Here is a 23376-nt window from a genome sequence, read left to right on the forward strand (position 1 = left end):
CTCCGTTTCTGTATTCTTTAATGTTTTAACCGTTTCTATTCGTAATACTGTTTGTGTAATATAATTATTTCTTTATATTCAAGCACCTTTTTTTTTCTCTCTATTCTGTATTTTTTGTTCCATTTTCTCTTGTGTTTATATATATATATTTTCATATTTATAGCCAATCATTCTCTTTTTTGTAAAACCCCATCGAGATCCTTCTCTTTTCAATGGTATGTTATTTATAGTTTTAACACTCCCCTTTACGGTCTAAGAGCAGTTTCAGAAGATAAGTGCATACGGAGACATGGTTCCCTGATGCGGCCTTTATGAGGATAACGATATAAATTATCTGACATATACAATATTTGTATTTTGCGTTGATCGTTCCTGATGAAGTTAAATCCAGAAACATGATATAGACGGATAAAATTTATAAAGTGTTGTTGTCACTCTTTTGTTAATGTTACGTTAAACTTTTTAATTTGCAATTACTTCTTTTCGAAGAATAAGTAGATAAATACACAAATGAACACCAGGGGTCTGTTGTTCAACTTGTCGTTAAATTAAACGAGTCGTTAAATTTTACTAATCACTGCGTTAAATTTAATCAGTCCATTATCATGTTGTTCAACTTGTCGTTAAATTTAACGAGTCGTTTAAAATTGTCAAAGTGTCGTTATATTTAATCGACATCATTGAGGATGATTAAATTTTAATCAGTTGATTAACCTCAATCTAAGATGGCTGTCAATGTTTTGTTTCAACCACCTGTTGTAAGAAGAGAGCGACATTTTCGCGGTTTTGACCCTCTAGAAAGGGAATTTTCTGATGAGGAGCTAAGGCAGAGATATAGATTTGGCAGAGAGACCATTGGGTGCCTGTCAGATTTAATGAGAGGGGATCTGGAGCGTGGGACAAACAAGGAGACAGCCCTTTCAGTGGAACAACAGGTTATGATTGCCTTGAGGTTTTATGGAAGTGGATCACACTTGCAAGTAGTTGGGGACACGATGGGATTTGACAAGTGAACTGTGTCTCGGGTGCAGTGATTGACCGTGTGACAGATTCATTAGTTGCCATGAAGGATGACTTCATATCGTGGCCAGATAATCAGAGGAAGAATATGATAAGGGCTGGTTTTTATGAAAAGGCTGGTTTTCCAAACGTGGTTGGATGCATTGACGGGACTCACATACGGATTACTGGGCCTAGCATTGATGAACCAGCATTTGTTAACCGAAAGGGGTTCCATAGCATGAACGTACAAGCCATTTGTGACCATGAAGGTAATTTAAAACACTGTATTATACCTATTTTATGTTTACAACATGCTTTGTGTGCGTCCTTTTTCTTGACATCTTCATTCGTCCTTGACCATATATACATGGCTGGTTTTCTGTTGAACTGGTTTTCAGCTTATATGAAAATCGATGGATAAAGAAAGACAACTCAATCTTGACATATACTTTCTATTGGATTCGTAGACTCGATCATGAGTTGCTTTTTACCAGAGACATATACATGATATACATGATATATACAGTGGCGGATCCAGGGGGGGGGGGTTCGGGGGTGCGCACCCCCCCCTTTATTTTTGCCGATCAATGCATTTGTATCGGGACATATGTTTTGCACCCCCCTTTGCCCTGGGTGCCCTGGGTTAGCACCCCCCTTTTAAAAAATTCCTGCATCCGCCCCTGATATACACATAATTTGTCTCAGTTTTTACCGTTTCACTTTTAAATATGCTGAATCGAATGAACTGCTAAGAGTTTATGAACATAAATTTATTGATCAAAATAGTTATAAAGATTTGCCCACCCACCCCTTATCTGCTTTAGTTAGAATTTGTCACAGTCAGGCTTATAAACTTGTGAAACGTCAACAAATAGTGTGCCCCATGTAGTTTGAAGAAATTCTAGATCTACCTCAAAATGTTTCTGTGAGAAGCCCCCCCCCCCAAAAAAAAAAAAAAAAACATACAAAAAAAAACAACATACAAAACTGAAAACCACAAAACAAAAAAATAAGTGTCCAATCTGTCATCCAAATATCAAGTTCGCCTACCCATTCTTTTCGGTTGGGAAATAGTGACCAGTCCTTTAAAAATAAGCCAGTCATTGTTCGATATATTTTTTTTAAATGTTAAAGGAGCATATTACTTCGATCCTCGATGTATTGTTTATCTGAATTGTTTATACTATACATATTTTGCTTTCATCACATTGCAAATTCGGCTAATATTTTAATGACTCGAACTATAATGAACAAACTACATGCATGCACATAAAAGAAGATGTGGTAATGATTGCTAATGGGACATATCTCCACAAGAGATTAAATGACACAGAAATAAACAGCTTTGGGTCACCATACTTTAACTTATTCACAATCACTGACTCGCTGTTTGCCTTGACAAATGAATTATGGAACTACTTTTTTCCACTTTTTTAATTATCATATTTTTGTTTAAAGGTAGATTCACCAACATCAGTGCTAGGTGGCCAGGATCAGCACATGATTCTCACGTTTTCAGAACCTCAGCCATAGGACAACATCTTGAGAATGGATATCGAGGAATTGGACAAGGTGTATTGTTAGGAGACAGTGGCTATCCCTGCAGACAGTTTTTGCTGACACCATACAGACAACCAGCTGCTGGTAGAGGTCAAGCAAGGTTTAACAGAAGACATTGCTCAACAAGGTCAACAATAGAAAGGACATTTGGAATATGGAAGAAGCGTTTTCACATTCTAGGATCAGAGGTACAATTCAATTCTTTACAAATAAATATAGTAGTAATATGAATATTTGACATGGTGTATGCCCTTATATTTTAAAAGTCAGGTTTTTTTTCTTGTGAGACTGCTGTCTACTAAATCTCTCATTAGTACATTTTTCGATTTCTCTTTTCAGTTAAGGTCTTCATAATGGTCCCCTTCTCTGTCTTTTGGTTATAGCTACTGTACGTTTTTTTTTGCTAACCACAGTTTGGTTGCCTATAATTGCTTACATCCACTTCATTTTAACTTTGCAGGATACATACATTTAAGTTATAAAATTAACAATCACTCCAAATCTCCTTATTTTTATTACGTAATAAAACCCGAAAATAAAAAAATGAAAAATCAGTTGTATATTAAAGGGCTGATAAAACTGACCTCAGTTAAATATCAATCTAGGACAAGAACACAATGATCGACAATTTATCACACAGATCAAAACCCTAAAATTATACGGATAACAGGGATCCAGTTGGAAAATTGGTAATGTTAGTTCGGTTACTTCATGTAGTCCTGTTGGGGGTAACTGCTCCAAGTTAGTCATTACTGTAACTTTATTAAATCGTGAATGCTACAGTACATCATCAGTTGGACAGTTTGTTCAGCTTTATGTCTGATTTGGTCCTTTTTTAAATTAAATTATAGTGTTTTTGTAATAAATTTACTTATTCATGAGCAATGTTAATTCATGCTACATACAAATAGTAATTCTGTCCCACTTTAAAATAAACGTTTTTAAATTGTATTCCAGATCCGAATGAAACCTGATAAAGCTTGCAGAATCATCATTGCTTGTGGTATTCTGCACAATATTGCCATCATGAGGAATGAACGTGAAGTTGCAGAAGAACAATTGATTGACAATCAACCTCAGATGCCACCCTATAATGGTCCACAGGACGGAAAAGGCATACGGGACCATTTTGCTACCACTTTTTTTGCCTAATAAATTGCATGTTTTTATTTTTCCATATTTTCATAAATTGTCTTTCATTAAAAAAATGAGGAAATTTGAAAATAGTAACAAATCTTTGTATGATCAGTTTGACAATGTGTTGAGAGAGGAAGTGTGCATTTTCGCGACTTCAATACTGGTATAGTAAATGGTGAGCAGTTAGTCGCCTATGAAATCAAAAACCCAGTAGCCAGGAAACTGTTTTTCAGTACAAGAATAAGAATATGTGGTATGATTGCCAATTGATTATATCAATTACCATATGGAAAAAAAATTATTATTTAAATGCCCAAAAAAGGCACAAGCCATGGCCGACAGTGCAAGGACTGTATAGCCAAGCAAGGTCATTTAAAATTTTTTGATTCATGTATCATGTAAACTTTATATCAGTGAAAGTCTGTCCTCCTGGTTAAACTACATTTATTTATGTATATTTCACACATGCAAAATATGTTGTATTGTATATATTATCATCTCTGTAACTATGTTATTTAGTTAATGAGAATAAAGATCTATCTATCTATCTATTATTTTTTGAATGATGGAGGTGCAATATGTGGCTAAATTGTAATTACTGGTCTATTTTCTTTTACATAGGAGTGTGCACACAAAATTAAATGAATGTGTTGGCCTCATAGTAATTTCTGAAATACAAATCAACAATATAACAATGAATTTAATACATTTAATACATAGAGGCAAGTGCCTGAGAGAGTGTAACTGGTTCAGAATTGCCACCCACTAACTTCTGCAACAGCTCAATTTGTAGTTCCAGTTTGTTCCTCTCCAAGTCCATATGCACTTTCTGCTTCTCTTGGATTTCTAGTTTACCTTGCAGTGCACGATACTGCATGTCGTGAATATCCTGCACTGTTACCTTTTTCAAAGGTGTTCTCACTGTCCTACAAATAATAAAAACATAATGAATTCTGTAAAAGATCGATTAATTTTACATCTCTTTTTATTGATCGATTCAACGTCATAGTTCCATCAAATAACCAGTCAGAATATGTCACGTTTTCCGGCTTGAAATGTGTGAATAGGTGGGGGAAACTGTCAGAAAAATATATGAAAATGTAAAAAAAGAAAACTTGAAGTATTGACCAAATAATCTAGCGGAACCTGTTTCCACAACACATTTTCAAAGAGTTCTTGTATACATCCCCATAGTACGGTAGACAAATAATTTTTTTTAAATCTAAAATTTCGGGAAAATATTCATTCTACTTATGAACTAAAAATCGTTTTTGTTGAAGGTGGCTTACGGTGACCTTCAGTTGTTAATTTCTGGTCTCTTGTGGGGAGCTGTCTCATTGGCAATTATACCACATCTTCTTTTTTTACATTTACAACTTACTTCTGCTTATCTGTCCTATCTGTTTGTTCTTGAATATGTGGAACGACTGTTTGTGTCAGGATGGGGTCATATCCTGAAAGCAGAGACGGACTTGGTGGACTGGAGGGGGATGGACTGTCCCTTATCAGAGATGCTGCAGATTCATACAAATCCTGGCTGGCATCTTCTTCCGGCAAAGTGGCATTGATAGATGGTTGATCTGTAATAAATGAGAACAAAATTATTCGTTGATACTGTGTTTGGGTATATTTTATTAATTCTAAAAGGGGGGGGGGGGCAATTGAAAAGGCATACTATCATCATTCAATTAAATTCAGATACAATTACTTTAAATTTCAAGATAAAAATATTGCACAAGACTAATTAAGACCCTATTTCAACCCTTTTCAGATTATCAAGGGTCTCAGCTATAAACTAATATGTGTTCCTGTCTAGGTTCAGTCTGCAACAACAAGTTGATCAACTTTATTCCGGATTTATGACAACCAGTCCGTATCTGTTTTAATATTATAAATCATGACTGGTTTTCGGTCGAAATTAGCTATTGCGGTTCCCTTTAATCAATCAACAGATACCAGTTTAAAGACGACTTGGCGGGCACCTGCAGCCACTTGTGAACTAATGTTGAAAATAATACTTTAAAACTGTTATCAGTTTAAGCAAATGCAATCTTTCAATAGTATATCAAGTGGAAAACCTTCAAACCAACAAGAAACACGTTGGCAATCATTTAATGATCGAAAATATTGGTTAAAATAAATTGTTATCAGTCACGTGATATCAGTTGGGAATTCCCCTACTTGTTGTGACGGCGGAGCAGACGAAACTTTTACCAAAATTTAAGAAAGGAAACTATGTATCCCGGTATTAAAAAGGATACAAATATTTGTGTTAATTTCATTGAAAATTAACAATAACAATAAAAAGAACCTTCAAAACAAAATTTAGCCAAAAAATGTTTGTTTTTATATGATAAATAAAAACATGTTAAGTGAAACTGATCAAGTTACTTTTTACAAAGTTCAATAAGAAGGGTAGCCTTGAGAAGTTCTAATTAAGGGGAAAACACATTTGGGGATTTATTTCAAAGTGTTAAAAAAATATTTACTTACTTGTCTGGAATGATTCAGTTTCAAGTCCACCCTGAATCCCCCTGAAGCTGGTGGTGTCCTTCATAAGATGGATAACTTTTTCTACTGCAGAGCTAGGTTGTTTTGGAGCTGGTCCTCCCCCAGTTTTGAACAACTCACTCCTGTGAGTTGTGTACACAGCCTTGGCCACTCTTGTGGTATTCCTTCACTTGTTCCTAACTTCTGTGGCTGTACGGATGGCAACTCCAAGAGAATTGACTTTTATGGCTATGTCATCCCATACCTTCTTCTTCAACTGGTTGGTCACTGTATTAGTAAGTTTTCCATTAATTACACTAGAGTGTTTCTCTACTAGTTGCTGGATCAGGTCTTCCTCTGCCACAGTGAAGTTGGTCTTCTTCAGTCTTTTAAGTTTACTTGGGTTTTGTTCAGTAGATTCAGCCATTGTTGTACAGACAGGATGCTCCAGAACAATGCATGATGGGTTGGTTTTATTTAATCACTTGATTAATCAGTTGATTAAATTTTAACGCATTGATTAATCAGTTGATTAAATTTTAATTCATTGATTATTTAATCGACACGTTAAATATTGTTGAACAACAGAAAATAAACGACTCGTTATGTAACGACTGGTTAAAAGATTTAATGACTCGTTAAATTTAATCAATCGTTAAAATAACGACAAGTTGAACAACAGACCCCAGAAAATTAAAAAAGCAAATCAAATCAGAAACAGTTAATATTGGTAAGTAATTTATTTTCTCAACAAAACAAATTAACAAAAGTTTATGAATATATATTAATTCCCTAATCTCTTCAAAACAGGCCAACAGAAATAGAAAGTCAACCAATTATTTAATGCTTAATTATTCAAAATAAAATACTTATTTATTTTAGCATGTCTAGCATTTAATTTTTTTTTTAATTAGGATGTGTCATCCACATGAAGAGGCGTTACTCCTAATATTATTCTTACACACTAAACGCATATTAATCCGATCTGAAAGTTGTGAACGTTACCTTTTTCTGATTGGTCTGAATTCGTCCAAAACAGTCTTAAGAGACTTAATTTAACGCTAGAGCCTTCCTTGACATGCCTGAACGAACTTGACACGACATATCTACATAGCGTCTTAAAAGCCTTAACGTTTTTCCCTAGCGGTAAATTAAGACGATTAAGTCGATTGAGACTTGATCGGACCAAAATTTCCGTTTCAAATTTAAATCTGGCTACTAGTGTGAGTACGTACTTTCACAAGGTTTCAACTGCTTGTTGGAAGAAAAACCAAGTTACAATAGTTCTATTCCCTAGTCACACTTAAGGTAACCAGTATTTAAATTAGTTAACGTCTCATTTAAACAATAGTATTTTTCGAGAAATTCAAACGTAAATTATCAAACAAGATCTCGAATATTTTTTGAAAAATTTATTTAACATTCAAATAACTTTAATTTGTTTGTCAGAAATGATCAACATTTTTAGTGAGTTGCAATTTAAAGTGTTTGATACTATCTTCCAAGATACAGTTAATGTTATTTTACTCACACTATCTCTGTATTCCAAATCTGCCCCTTGTTGTATGCATCTTTTCAAATCACCCAATCTTCCATTGTAGGCAGCATTACGTAGTTGCTGTAAGTAAATCAAAACCTTGTCATTACCGTCTTGATAATATACCACTTTTACTATGAAGTTTTGTTAAAAATGATATCCTAGAATGGAATATACTACTGTTTTTTCCAAACTAAAAATGTGAGACTGTATATACTCTAATTTTTCTTTTACAGTACTTTGTATACCCCAATCCCTGTTTCAATTTCAAAAGAATGAATTTGAAAACAAGACTTTAATTATTGCCATCTAGCCTTATGTGCATGTTTTCTGACATGGAATGTCTGTAACCAGTATTTAACTATTTTGATAACAAATTGAAAAAAGTATACTGGAAATCAAAAGTTTAGTTAATCATAGCAACAGTAAATATTATATAAAGTATCTAATCTCTCCTCTGTCTCAAGTTCACGTCTTACTGTATGCCAGTTTATCTATAAAAATTCCATTTTTTTTTGCTGCAAATGATCAATTAAGGTAAGCCGTGGTAAAGTGGTAAGTGCATCAGATTACTAACATAAAAGTTCCTGGTTCAATGGTTCGATCCCTGCTCCGGGGAGAAATGTTCAGGCACTGAATTTTCGGTTCCCCCTTGACAAAATTTGCGAGTGTGGTCTTGAGAAACGAGGATAGCCCGTCGGAAGAGGACGATAAATGGCTGAAACGTGTTATGAGACAGTCACATCTCTTGCATGTAAAATCACCATTGTAGATTTCAACAAAGAGAAAGCTAATACCGCTACAAGGCAGGACTCGCACCCGCAAAATTGAAAGGGATTAACATGAGTTGCATGTACTTGTTTCCCAATCCACAATAAATAAAAATGTTTCAACTAAATGGTCAATTTCGAAATTTTGTCACAATAATAGTATCTCTCACTATATATCTTACATAATCTGGCTCATATAGGACTAGAAGTGTTGAAACAAAATATGTGCAGAAACAAATAGGTATGAACTATTGTTAATAGATATAAGAAGATATGGTATGAGTGCCAATGAGACAACTCTCCATCCAAGTCATTATAGGTCAACGTACGGTCTTTAACACGGAGTCTTGGCTGACACCGAACAGCAAGCTATAGAAGGCCCCATAAAAATACTAGTGTTAAGCATTTAATAGTTTTATTGATGTATTCTTGTATCTTAAGCTATGCTGCGGTCACTAAAAAGAACATTCAGCTGTTACAGTTGAGTTTTAGGTTTTAAACAGGACAACAAAAATATTCATCAAGTATCTATATGTTTTTTTGACTGTGAAGACGAATAGATATGCACTGCATAACAATTTAACTCACAAATGTGCATACATTATGCTAATGTTCCATATTGTAGTGTTATAGTTCCAAATGGTGAAGTTGAAATCATCCCTTCGTAAATTTTACGGACGCTATCACGAGTTGGTTGACCGTCAAGGAATAACCGTTTCACAAATGATATCGGATATGTTCATTACGTCGTAACTACAATCCCCTTCCCTTTCATGAATGTGACCTACCGAATTAGACTATTTACCGGATTTGTTATCACATAAGCAACACGACGGGTGCCACATGTAGAGCAGGATCTGCTACCCTTCCTGGGCACCTGAGATCATCCCTAGTTTTTTTGGTGGGGTTCTTGTTGTTTATTTTTTAGTTTTCTATGTTGTGTCATGTGTGCTGCTGTTTGTTTGTCTTTTTCAGTTTTAGCCAGGGCGTTGTCAGTTTGTTTTTTATTGATGAGGTTGACTGTCCCTTTGGTATCTTTCGTTCCTCCCTTATGAATGTACAGGACTTGTTATACTTAATGATAATGACTACAGCGATTTGACTATATCTATTAAATTTTAATTCAAACATTTACTTGTAAAGTATGTACAAGTTCTCAAGCTCAATGAACCAAGGGGTGGGACTATAAAATCCCCATTGAAGTGACGCTTGTCAATGCAAATATGTTTGCATACCAAATATATTTCTGTAATCGGTTATATAAATTCTGCCAATGTAGGCACACCTCTTCTGTGTATTCTGGTTCATAACATAAATAAAACTTTCTTTAACCAGTATAACTGTACAGCATTTACATCATTGACCTAAAACTAATGGATAATCTTAGTCTAATCCAATCACTATTTTCATATTAGCGACTTTTGACTATGGATAAATCTTTGACAGGTTGCCTTTTCTGTGGTGTATCACTCTAGCAACTTGCAGAAGTCAAATCAAGCTTAAGATTGTTGAAGTTAGCTTAAGATTGTTGAAGTTAGCTTAAGATTTTTCAAGTTAGCTAAAGATTGTTGAAGTTAGCTTAAGATTGTTGAAGTTAGGTGGAGAATTAACTGTTTTTACATATTTTCAACGTTTTAGGGAAACAGTAAACTTTCCTATACAAATGCAAAGATTGTATGTTTTATTCACGATGACTGTCGTTGTCATGGAAACAGAAAGAACGTGAAAAATCGGAAAGTCTTCCAAAATGAATCAAACTTTGGGAATTGTAACTTGGCATGCGAAGACTTGCCATTCATCTTTGGAATTTTCAAAATGACGACCATGGCCATGGTAACACTACAAACATAAAAATTTTCAAATTGCTTTAAATTTTTAAATTATAATCCTGGTACCTTTGATAACTATTTACACCACTTGGTCGATGCCACTGCTGGTGGACGTTTCGTCCCCGAGGGTATCACCAGCCCAGTAGTCAACACTTCGGTGTTGACAAGAATATCAATAATGTGGTCATTTTTATAAATTTCCTGTTTACAAAAAACTAAGGATTTTTTTTATCCCAGGCATAGATTACCTTAGCCGTATTTGGCACAACTTTTTGGAATTTTAGATCCTCTATGCTCTTCAACTATGTACTTGTTTGGCTATATAAATATTTTGATATGAGCGTCACTGATGAGTCTTATGTAGACGAAACGCGCGTCTGGCATACTAAATTATAATCCTGGTACCTTTGATAACTATTAACGGCTGATCTGATGTTATAAACCTTATTGGTTTTGAACTTTGAGCGCACCATATTTTCGATTACTATATAGCAATTATCACTTGCTATTACTTGTATTTGTTCAAAATTTTTGGGTTCTTAGACATTTTGTTGTTTGTTCTATTTTGAGGTTGTATTAACTAGGTTTTAAGAGAAAAATAAATTATTTAGTTGGTTACTTTTAGAAATTGAGGTCTAGCCTAACCCCAAAAGTTGGCACAACTGGGAAGTCCGTTGAAACTTGACCATAGTTCTGAAAAGCGGGTGAAACCAAGTTTAATCTTAGAAAAATGTGCAATTTGAGAGAGGGAAATGGCTTATCATAAATGTTGCTACAAGTCTTATACAAGTTAACACAACATTGCGGTGTTTACTAGGAGACAAGATGATGAAGTAGCGGACAGTACAGGCAGTCCAGTCACGAGTATCTTAACTCGATCTACGTCTTCTTCTATCAATAAGAGTGCTTGTAGATTTTGTAATAAGAACAGCTACAAGCAAGACAAACAATTTTTGAAAATTTAATCAGATGAAAGAGTTAGTCGTATAACAAACGCTGCAAACCATTACAGTGATTCAAACTTGCTACATAAAATTAGTTAAGCCAATTTTAAAGAACAAGCTTTTTACCATAACCAGTGCGTTACAAAATATCTAACGTATTTAAAAAAATATAATGAGGTCGTTGGTAACTCAACTTCAGAATGTGAATCCATAAATGCTGCTGCTTTTCCCAAATTAATCTCTAGCATAAATGATGATTTATCAAGGAATAAAAAGGCATTTCTATTATCCTCTTTAATTGTGAAGTGTGTTTCATACCTACCAGAAATTAGTCTTACAAGCTTTCCAACAAGGAAACTGCAGCGATATTTGGAAAACCATTACGGTAATTCTGTTGTCATTCAATCACAACAAGGTCAGGGTAAGTCCAACATGATAATGAGTAGCAATATAACACTAGGGAATGCGATCAAGGCAGCCAGTTATTTGAAAGATGAGTTAAAATGGTCAAATAAAATACAAACGAGACGTTTGTATAGCGAACAAACGGATGACCAACTCCTTTATTCAGTAGCAAGTATAATTCAGAGAGTCATTGAAACGGTAAGAATTGTTTAAGAACACTACCCAACTTCAACGGAGGTATCATTCGAAAATTATGTGCAATCAACGCCCGTTTCTTTGGTCAGCTACTTAGTTGGAATATGGACGAAAAGGCGTTGAGCACTTGAATTGTTCCTTCTTATATCAAAACGGAAAGTGTGAGGAAAAGTTTGGCTTTAACGGAATGTATTGTTGCAACTATTCACAGTATCTTTATACCTTTTCATCTTGGTCTCGCAATTTAAGTTTACTACGAGTTTGGGCCTAATTGAAATTCTGAACGCGCATGGGTTTTGCGTTACATTTACTGAATAACGAAGATATGTTACCAGTGTTGCAAACCATGAGATTAGTCGTATCAGTTGCGATCGATACATCCCAGGAGGTATTCGTCCCATTTCAGAAGGAGGTCGATTGATTAAAGAGGGTTCAGATAAAATTTGGGTTTTAAGGCATAATATTTTTTTTTTATCGGTGACCTATGTTTTTTGTTGGCTCATTCTTTGAAGCTATATTACAGCTTTTTATATTACAGTTTTGGACCAATTGTTATGGAACGTTTTTTTGATATTCTGATAAAAATATGTCAACACCTCTATTTTCTATATCATTTCATTGAAAAATGGTCCCTTTTACATACCTGTTTAAAAGTAAAATTTGAGCTTAAATGGTCCGTGACCCCTTATTTTTTTTCGACCAATTTGATTCACTATCTCTAAAGAATAAAATTACAAAAAATACGGCACTTCTGATAGAAACTTCGAATAGGCCCGAGCCACCTTACGGATTCTTTGCTTTCTGCAGTAGATGACGTAGAAAATCTGTGCAGAAAATTTGTTAAGGGTGCGCTTTCTTTAGACCAATCCGGAAGCTTCTATAGTCCTATTACCAAGTCCAGACTGAAAATATTTGAATATATGAACGTTAAGACAACCCTTAAGTTTAAATCAGACAAATTATAACCGGCCTTATCAATCCAGAAATTGTTTTTAGACGTGCTCTGGTTTTGGCTAACAGCAGAGATGCTGTTACTATTGAAAGTATTCTCTCACTTCCACTTGGGCCTATCCCGGTTTCTTTGTTCCATGAAGATGGAACAATGAGAAAATATTGTAAATCAGATCTAGTAAAACTGTTAAAAAAGAAGTCTCGCCGGTTCTTTCTTTGCCAGATATTGATCCTTCATTGAAAACTTACATTAGAGACGGTATGGCTATAGTTCAGTGCATGGATGCAAAGAAACGTAAAACCTTTGGAGATCTTGCTCTTGCCTACTGCAATTTTTTAGCAAGTTGTTTTACAAAAGCACACACAGTAGCCGATGGTTTTGATCGGTATGATGTAAAACATTCCATTAAGTCAACTGAAAGAGAGCGTCGTACCAAAGTCACTGCTCATGCAAATTTGTTTCAAGTAATTGAAGGTAGTCTAAGAAATGTCCCCGACTGGAAAAAAAAGCATTCTGTTAAAGAAAACAAGCAGGCTCTCATTGAATTGGTTGGTGACTTCCTGGTCAAGTTCATTAAAAGCAATTCTCAATTAGTGCTCCCTGGACATACTTATTATATAGCAGGTTCCTTTGAAGATCCTGAAATTGCTAAAGTTATTTCTGACCAGGAAGTCGTTGAATGTCCTAAATTATTCAGTTCTCAGGAAGAGACAGACACCCGCATGATCTTCAGGCTTTACATGCAGACAAAAGATTGAAAGAGATAAAAAAGAAAGGCAGGATCATTACCAAATCATCTGATACAGAAGTCATTGTTCTCTGTATTCATTTTTTCAAGCAGATGACCAACACGAGTGAATTTTTGATCCAAATGGGAAATATTGGTACTATAAAAGATAATAAAAGTTTTTTGTCAATTCACCAACTGTGTTCTTCTCTCCCTGAAATCATTTGTAGAGTTCTTCCTGCCTTACATATTCTCTCTGGGTGTGACACTACATCTTCATTATTTGGAATTGGTTAAAAGTCAGTGTATTTAGTGTTGAAAGATGCAGTACTACATTTCAGTGATTTGTACAATTTAGGAGATTCCAACACAGTGACTGCCATATCATGCTCTAGATGGTTTGTGGCAAAACTGTACAACCAACCAAAGAATTATGCATCCTACCATCAGAACATTAACAAACTGCGTGTTAAGCTTGCTACAAGCAAGGATTCAAGTCTGGTCGGATTGCAACCCTCTGAAGCGGCGCTTTGACAGCATATCCTTCGTGTCTCATTTCAGACCAAAATTTGGCATGCTTTCTGTCTTGCAAAGCCACCCCTGCCTTCATCATTGGAATACGGAGGTAAATCATTCAAAGATTCATTGCATCCTGTCTACTTCTACATGTGTTAGCAGAAAGTAAAATCACAAAAATACTGAACTCAGAGGAAAATCAATTTGAAAAGTCCATAATCACATGGCAAAATCAAAAAACAAAACATGTGTTAGCAGATTTTCTTCATGACCTCGTGTGTTCATGTAAGAGAAAATCACAATGTAAAAAGTCGTACGTTTGTGTCGACCAATTAAAACCTTGCATGTTTCGACTTATGTTCCTGCCAAGGATCAGAATCATGCAAGAAAGTTCATAAACATGCCCTTACAGAAGAGGTTTTAGAACTAAATTGTATTTGCCAGTAAGGCTTTTGGTGTGATTTGCAAATTGAATGTGCATTTCTGATATTGTATCACTAAGACCTTTTTTAAAAAATCTAAAGAGTTCACACAGTTAAATGCAGTTTTAGTAATCCAAAATACTTTTTACAATTGTGTATATGTTCTGCGCTGACTTGTGTTCCTTGTAATGCATGGTATAACATACAAAAAAATTTAAAGCCACATATCAGTCTGTGTTTAGAGAGATAATTTTCAATTTGGCGTGTACCAACCGTATCCTTAGTGTACAAAACTTAATTGTTTAACTTATATTAGATTATAAAAGATATTTATCTTAAAGCAGACGGCATGTTTTTTTCGTATTTTATATTCATTTATCAGTAAGGGGCGTTATTTAGACAAGTAACTTTTTAAAATTACTTATAAAGGTAATTTGTGTTTTAAAAAAATATAAAATACTCAATAGAGTTATTTTAATTTTCAATAATAGCAGGGACTAAATGTAGTTTTCATGAATTTTTACATCATTGTCTATCATAGATTTAAGAATTTGTAAGATTTGAGAGGAGAATAGACATAACGGGTTACTTTAAAAATAATGACAAAAATGTTACTTGAATAAGTTATGTTGTACATCTTTGAACGAATTAGTAATAACACTTATTTTAGGAACATATGTAATTGTTTTGGGTTATAAATTATAAATAACTTCAAGTCTTAATTAATTCATAAGTTTCTATCTATTTATGTCTGTGTACCTTCAAGATTTTGAAGGTAAACGATATTTTAATAGTCCCAAGAGACCAATCTTTGACCAAGAAGCGTCGATATCAAAGATAAGTGCGTCAGAAAAGCAATTAGTGTTTCAGAAGGATTATATTTTATATATCAGGGGAAAAATAACCAGATGTCTAGTAAAATTTTTATAATTGGTCACCTATAAAAATAATATTTAGAAAAGTTATTTATATATTAAGTAATTTTTAAAATAGCCTCGTTTTCAACATTACTAATATATGTAATTTTAAAAGTTACTTGTTTGAGTAATGCCCCTGACTGTTTATGGTTTGGGTGCTTGTAATAATGATTGTTTCAAAAAAAAAAAAATTTAAGATAAAAATTACCCCCTTTCAAAAAAATGTTTCACTTTATCTATACAGTTTACAAAATGATAGAAATTATTATAAATTAATGAATGTATCTCCTTCATGCAAAGCTCGGATTCCTTCCACGGATTTGTCTATATTTTTTGGACCTTTTGGATTATAGCTCTTCATCTTTTATATAAGCTTTGGATTTCAAAAATTTTGGCCACGAGCATCACTGAAGAGACATGTATTGTCAAATTGCGCATCTGGTGCAAGAAAATTGTTACCGTTAATTTTATCATTTTAGGATTATTTTTTTATATTTTGGATGAAAAATTGAGTAAAAACCAGAATCCATGCTGTTTTGCTAAAAAATATATGCGATAAGGTATTTCAGTTGATATCTTTAATATCGATTGCAATTATGTATGGAAAATGGTAGTTGACCTTTGATCTCGATTTCTGAAAAACTGCCTCATATTTAGTTTTGACAACCAAATTAATTTTAAAGTACATATATTTTTTAATTGAATGACATATGATACATCTGTATACCGTTTTTGACGATTAAATTTTCAACATGTTCATTCTTTGCAACTATCATTGACCTACAACTAATGTCTCACCATAAACAAGATATAATCATAAACTAATACATGGTTAACACAATCGCCACCGATGGTGTATATCAAGTACAATGACTACCAAGACAGAATGAAATTACTGTATGTGATCAAATATTTTCCTTTGGCAACAGAAACATATACATTAATTGTGTAGTGTTTCTGATAATAGTATTTCACAGAATGAAATTTCACACATTTATATCTTCCTCTAGTTTTATATTCCTCTAGTTTTATATTATTCCTCTAGTTTTATATTCCTCTAGTTTTTATGCCAAAATACCACATACATATTTCTTTTCGTGCAGAAAAGACATCAGTAAATAAAGGCAACAGTAGTATACCGCTGTTCAAAGCTCATAAATCCATGGACAAAAAACAAAATCGGAGTAACAAACTAAAACTGAGGAAAACGCATTAAATATTAGAGGAGAACAACGACACAAATTAAAATGTAATACACACACACACAGCAACGGACTAAGCATTAGACAAAATCCGATGAGAATAACCAATATAACATCAAAACCAAATACATGAATTTAGGATAGAAAAGTACCGTGACATGTCTTAACGTAATGTGAATTCACACTCAAATATAGGAGAAAACAAACGACACAACGGAAACACAACGTAAAAATGTTACACACACAGAAAAATATGCAAATCGTACTTCTCAGGAGAAAATTCTTACCTCATTCAATCTTTCCATGATGTCCTGCAAATAGAAATAAAAATATATTCAGGAGTCATGAGATCATGGTTAGGTGAATATTTTTAGACAAAGACTTTGTTGTTTTTATTTACTTATGTAAATCAAGGTTAGGATGGCCCTGTCAGAGGCATTGTGGTTTTGAGTTTTCTTAAATTACTGTTTTAGATCACCAATTCAACTTTCTATGAACCACTGACTTTGGTTAGCATTTATATTATATTTACCATGAAAATAATAAGGTCAAAATGAGTTTAGTATTGCAACTTTTTTTCATAAAGGCAATGCTACATTGGAACCCGTGTTTACACAAAATAGGAAATATAAACCCTGAATAACTGTTCTAATTAGGTCCAAAGACAGAGTTCAGTATTTCGTTGTTCTTTTTTAACAACCAGTCTAGATTTGACCCTTCATGTTCACTGTGTTCACAACGTTTATACCCATACACCTGTCAGGAGCCTGTTGTTAAGTGGTTGTCGTTTGTTGGGTTGGCTCATAATTGTTTCTCGTTTCCCGTTTTTAATATATATGAAACTGTTGGTTTTCGTGTTTGAGTTGTTTTACACCAGTCATTTTGAGGACTTTATAGCGTGTTGTTCGGTGTGAGTCAAGGATCCACTTTGAAGGCCGCACTTTAACCTATAATGGTTTACATTGTACATTATACATATTCGGACGTAGATAGACAGTTGTCTCAATGGCACTCATTCTACATCTTTTTTTTTAAATTGAAATTCTTTAGGCCATAGTGTGCTGATGTTTGTTTTTTTTTCATTTATAGTTACATTGCCGAGGCTAAATAGGTTCACGGTTAGTTTTTCTATTTAAGGAATGACTGTAATATTTTTTTCTGTCTATGAAGAAATAACATAAAAAAATGTGGTGCACACTGAATAACGCGCGTAGCAGGTTATTTAACAGTATGCACCACATTTTTTATGTTATTTCGAATAGACAGAAAAAATATTACAGTCATTTCTTATAATTTAATTCTAAAATCCATTTTAAACCATAGAAAACCATGAAAAACGTTGATGACGTCACGGTCATATGACTAAATTATGTCTATGGGCTCATAACAAAATAACGTCAGCCAATCAAGAGACGCGTTATATCCAAAATTAAATTATTCATAATTATACTCATCAGGCTTGTGAGACCGCGTATGTCTATTCACCAACAGAAAAAAAGAAATAAACATCAATAATTTTAGAAGGCAAATAGAAAAAGATTACAGAAGCTATCTTGTAAGGATATGGCAATTAAGAAGTTGATACGTTCCTCAAACATAAATAAAACATTTCAACAAAGAATCAACATAGCAAATACAACATATATAACCAAAATGTACATATGCATTGAATACTATTAAGGTAGTGATATAGACATAGCAAGACTTTATATAAATGATGAATATGTTTCGATTCCTGGAACCACAATCCTGCCCTTATTCTGCGATTATATTTTCATTGATCGTACTTGACTCAAAATCACGACAAGTTTCTGTATGCTTCAACAGCACGATGTTAAGCTGAGTATGCACTAATAACTGCATTTATTGACCTTGCATGCTAGCTGTTTAACCATGAGGGTAATATAATTTTACCTTGAAGGAAAAAGGAGCAAAGTTTCACTCAGTCGCCTGCATATTATAAGTTTACTTAGTTCCTAAAAACAGTATCTTGGTAACAGGAATGTACACTTTTTAAGTTCCAACAACTTTTCCTTTCCAGTGAAACATGTATAATCTTCCGCAATCTGAAAAATAAGTTGATAATATAAAAAACAAATGTAGACATAAACAAACCTTATAAATGTATGTAAGGCATAAACTTCAATCAGGACTCTAATGAAAATCTTGTCTTGCTGAATATTTTTTGCAGTTTCGAATTTCTAATTATTACAATTTTCGAGATAAATGGGCAAAAAAAAAAAAACTGTCAGATTGACAGCAAACCGGATTTTTCTGCCCGAAAATGATATTTACAAATCTGGACCCCAAAAAGGACCAAGTAAAACAAATACATATTCAGATATGGAAAGGCTAAAATAAATCTAAGTATAACTATTCGCTTTTTCAAGATTTACAACTCAACAACGATAAAAGCTTAATTCATGAAATCGAACTTGACTTTCATTCAGTCACAGGAAACAACATATGTAACTTGAAATAATCCTCAAATCGTTTTCAATTAATGCATAGACACTGTTTGGCAGCTGCCACCACAACCGCCCGCACTCCCCGCTGTTTGACCCTACCCCTCCAGCATCCGTACATCACCCCGTTATTAACCAGTATTTTCATTCAGAAATCTACTCCAGAATGAAAAATAAAATAAAAAATTCGTTATTTATAACCTATATTTAACATGTTAAACCTCTACAAAAAGTCGAATGCTTTTGATTTAAAAAACTTTATGTAGATCTAATCATTTCTACATTTTTTGCCTCTGACAGAGTTTCCCGATCTATAGGGGTTTTCTTGAAATAGAAAACATTGTATTTTACCTTATGTTCTATATTAAACATTTGTTGGCATGTTTGTTAGCAGACGGGGTCATAATTTTAAAACACGATACACCATTGTTGATGCTTGGTTAAACTTTTCCCGGTAGTTTTAGAGGAGACAATCTTGATAAAAGAAGGAAGCCAAATGATATACAGCAAACACGCAGACCTACCTTTATGGCCAAGTGAGCTAAAATTGTAAGAAGGGATATTTCGCACCTAATGTCTTACATGAGAGTAAAAGAAGTAAACTTAATGTAAAAATTCAGATTATTCAAACCCTTATTGGGACATATTGAGATTACATAATTGTTATTAGTTGCTTTTCCACAAAGTTCAAGCCATTTCATGTTGTGCCCAGGTGAAACATCCTCCTTAGTTAAATGTTCCTTCGTGGAGAACCCTGAGCGGCCATCCATTAATTCTTATCAAACTTATTCACAGAGGTTTATAGCATTTTATTACAAACTAACATCAATCAATGAAGGAATTATTTTAATGACAGTGGGAAACAGTTTTACAGAATGGTAAGATGGTTTTTCCTATGGCATTAACATGATGAAATCAATTAATTATGGAATGACTGTAATATTTTTTCTGTCTATGAAGAAATAACATAAAAAATGTGGTGCACACTGAATAACGCGCGTAGCGGTTATTTAACAGTGTGCACCACATTTTTTTTCTTATTTCTTATAATTTAATTCTAAATTCCATTTTAAACCGTAGAAAACCATGAAAAAACGTTGATGACGTTACGGTCACATGACTAAATTGTGTCTATGGGCTCATAACAAAATAATGTCAGCCAATCAGAAGACGTGTTACATCCAAAATTAAATTATAAGAAAATACCAGTCAGCTCTGAGCAGAGAGTGTAGCAATCTATTAGTACTTATTTAACATATTTATTCAAGTATATATAGTTGTCAAAGATACCAAGATTATAATTTAATACTCCATACGAGCGTTTCGTCTTCTTAAGACTTACCAGTGACGCTCAGATCAAAATAGTAATAAAGCCAAACAAGTACAAAATTAATGAGCATTGATGACCCAAAATTCCAAAACATTGTGCTAAATACAGCTTAATATTTTCCTGGGATAAGAAAATCATATATAACATATAATTCAAGCTCTTACCTATTTCAATGAAGCACATCACACGTACAGGATGATAGGGGGTCTTTTCCAGTGACACTAACGGGCCTGAATTAGTTTAATCTGAAACAAATATTTGATTGAATGAAAAAATCAAAATTGAAGGGTAATCTCATTCCCTTGTTTGAATTCAGACACATGTTGTTTTATATACAGTGAAACTTCTCTAAACCGGTCCCTCTTAATACCGGTTCTCCCTTCGTACCGGCCAAACCAACAAGTCTCGGCCGGCGTGTATGTAAAGAAACGGTCAGGTAACCTTATAAAACCGGCCACCCCTTTAAACCGGATACCGGCCGATATTTGTGTATTTGTGTTATCAAAATCAATAAAATATCACCTCAAAAAACCGGCCTTGTCATTTGTAATCATTAGTCCATATAAAACAATGTTATATAAACAACCAAGTTAATCCGGTCAATTAGGACACCTGCATGGCCACTGAGTAGTGTTTACCTGTCAATGTCAATTAGGACACCTGCATGGCCACTGAGTAGTGTTTACCTGTCAATGTCAATTAGGACACCTGCATGGCCACTGAGTAGTGTTTACCTGTCAATGTCAATTAGGACACCTGCATGGCCACTGAGTAGTGTTTACCTGTCATTGTCAATTAGGACACCTGCATGGCCTATGAGTAGTGTTTACCTGTCAATGTCAATTAGGACACCTGCATGGCCACTGAGTAGTGTTTACCTGTCAATGTCAATTAGGACACCTGCATGGCCTATGAGTAGTGTTTACCTGTCAATGTCAATTAGGACACCTGCATGGCCACTGAGTAGTGTTTACCTGTCAATGTCAATTAGGACACCTGCATGGCCACTGAGTAGTGTTTACCTGTCAATGTCAATTAGGACACCTGCATGGCCACTGAGTAGTGTTTACCTGTCAATGTCAATTAGAACACCTGCATGGCCACTGAGTAGTGTTTACCTGTCAATGTCAATTAGGACACCTGCATGGCCACTGAGTAGTGTTTACCTGTCAATGTCAATTAGGACACCTGCATGGCCACTGAGTAGTGTTTACCTGTCAATGTCAATTAGGACACCTGCATGGCCACTGAGTAGTGTTTACCTGTCAATGTCAATTCAATGACCTAATTAATTATCGCTTGAGAGATTATGATCTTCACCCACGCTAATCAATGATGATAATTATTTTTTTTTATTAAATGTTTTAGCTTGGCTACTTTATTTGATCATTTGAAAAAAATAATTTTTACGCAAAGTACAACAGAAATTAATCACTTTGATCTTTCAAAATGAATCGTAAATAGATATTGTCGGGATAATTTATTGATGTTTAATTTATACTAATGATACACGCTTTTAATAAAATAAAAGGGGTAGTTACTGCAATAATTCATCAAAAATGTCTCGTCCAGTGAAACGTCAACTTGTAGAGTTATCACTTAGTGATAAAGGGAAATTGATAAAAGATCATGACTCAGTACCTAAGCCATTACAGACAGAGCTTGCCGAAAAGTATAAAGTAGGCAAGTCGACAGTCGGCGATATTCCACGCAAGAAAGATACTTATCTGCAACAGTTTCAGCTTAATGCCGATTCTTCAAAGCAAAGATTTAACACCAACTGCAAATTAGATAGATGGAAGTCCCGCTACTTTGTACACGCATTTAAAGTAAATGGAGAGAGTGCCAGCGTAGACACAACAACGGTAGAAGAATATCACACCAGGTTACCAGACATCACAAAAGGCTACACACAAGCAGACATCTTCAACTGTGATGAGACAGGGTTATTTAATTGGGCCTTACCAGATAAAACATTCGGAGTAAAAAATCAATCTTGCAAAGGTGGAAAAAACGCAAAAGAGAGGCTCACTGTCATGTTCGCCTGCAGCTCCACTGGTGGAAAGTTGAAACCACTTGTTATAGGAAAGTCGAACAACCCATGCTGTTTCAAGAACGTTAACAAAGGAAACCTACCAGTCACCTACTACTCTAACAAGAAAGCCTGGATGACAACTAATGCCTTCATTGACTGGTTACGCACCGTCAACACAACTATGAGATTGCAGCGCCGACACATACACATGTTCCTGGACAACACATCTTCCCACTGAAAAGAATTGAATTTAAGCAATCTGACACTTAAGTTCCTACCAGGGCGGTTGGTTTTGAGAAGTTTCAATGTAATAAGCATTGGACGCCTTGTGTTACCTCGATGGCAATTACCGCCAAGTGGATATTTTTTCATTTTTATTTATTGATTTTTTTTATCTCAAAGCTCCTCAACTTCTTACTTTACTTGGCCTTTTGAAATATGTATGGATTCGAGCGTCAGTGATGAGTCTCGTTGACGAAACGTGCGTCTGGCGTAAATACAAAATGAAATCCCGGTATCTATGATGAGTTTATTTTCATTCTTATATAAAAGATTTACACCATGTGCTCTATTCGCCTTGTTTGATTTCAGACTCGTTACAATAAGCACTGGACTACTTGTGTAGTATCACAAAAATCAAAGCATGAGAGCAGTACAAAGCATCTACCGCCATGTCGATATTGTTGTGAGTTTTGCTAGTTTCCATCCTTATATAAAAGTATTACACCATGTACAGGGGAATGGACACGATATAGATCAAACTTAGAATTAACGATTGAATTTACACTTTTGTTGCTTTCCACTCGTTTAATAGTTTTGAGCTTTTGAGTTTGTATTTGTTGTTTCTCCATAAAACACAAGGTACTTATGAGGTAGAGCATAAATTATTTTTTATATAACTTATCAATTGAAGCATGAAAAATATCATTACAACACTTACC

General features: G+C 34.3%; 4 protein-coding genes across 4 annotated transcripts in view; 2 read left to right on the forward strand and 2 right to left on the reverse strand.

Moving 5' to 3' along the window:
- The window catches only part of LOC139502861 (fibronectin type 3 and ankyrin repeat domains protein 1-like), a 406467-nt gene extending 385817 nt beyond the window's left edge, over nucleotides 1–20650 (reverse strand). The window contains exons 1-4 of the mRNA XM_071292489.1: nucleotides 20565–20650; nucleotides 18520–18671; nucleotides 16893–16916; nucleotides 7721–7807 (exon numbers count right to left, since the gene is read on the reverse strand). Of these exons, the coding sequence (XP_071148590.1) occupies nucleotides 7721–7807; nucleotides 16893–16910 (105 nt within the window). The 5' untranslated portion in view covers nucleotides 16911–16916; nucleotides 18520–18671; nucleotides 20565–20650. The remainder of the gene's footprint in view (nucleotides 1–7720; nucleotides 7808–16892; nucleotides 16917–18519; nucleotides 18672–20564) is intronic.
- Nucleotides 523–3796, forward strand: LOC139503293 (putative nuclease HARBI1). Its single transcript, XM_071293054.1, has 4 exons — nucleotides 523–1004; nucleotides 1037–1417; nucleotides 2409–2750; nucleotides 3520–3796. Exons 1-4 carry the CDS (start codon nucleotides 726–728, stop codon nucleotides 3712–3714), a joined length of 1197 nt encoding a protein of 398 aa, XP_071149155.1. The 5' UTR covers nucleotides 523–725; the 3' UTR covers nucleotides 3715–3796.
- LOC139502860 (uncharacterized) lies at nucleotides 4382–6876 on the reverse strand. The gene is made up of 3 exons (XM_071292487.1): nucleotides 6193–6876; nucleotides 5081–5279; nucleotides 4382–4625 (listed from the first exon to the last, which is right to left on the reverse strand). Exons 1-3 carry the CDS (start codon nucleotides 6254–6256, stop codon nucleotides 4409–4411), a joined length of 480 nt encoding a protein of 159 aa, XP_071148588.1. The 5' UTR covers nucleotides 6257–6876; the 3' UTR covers nucleotides 4382–4408.
- A 1309-nt stretch (nucleotides 20651–21959) lies between the features above and the next one.
- On the forward strand, nucleotides 21960–22673 carry LOC139504434 (tigger transposable element-derived protein 6-like). The gene has a single exon (XM_071294519.1). The coding sequence runs from the start codon at nucleotides 21960–21962 to the stop codon at nucleotides 22671–22673; it is 714 nt and encodes a 237-aa protein (XP_071150620.1).
- The last annotated feature ends 703 nt before the right edge of the window (nucleotides 22674–23376 follow it).

This window comes from Mytilus edulis, chromosome 14, assembly GCF_963676685.1.
Source record: "Mytilus edulis chromosome 14, xbMytEdul2.2, whole genome shotgun sequence".
In the NCBI taxonomy this organism is placed as follows: Eukaryota; Metazoa; Mollusca; class Bivalvia; order Mytilida; family Mytilidae; genus Mytilus; species Mytilus edulis.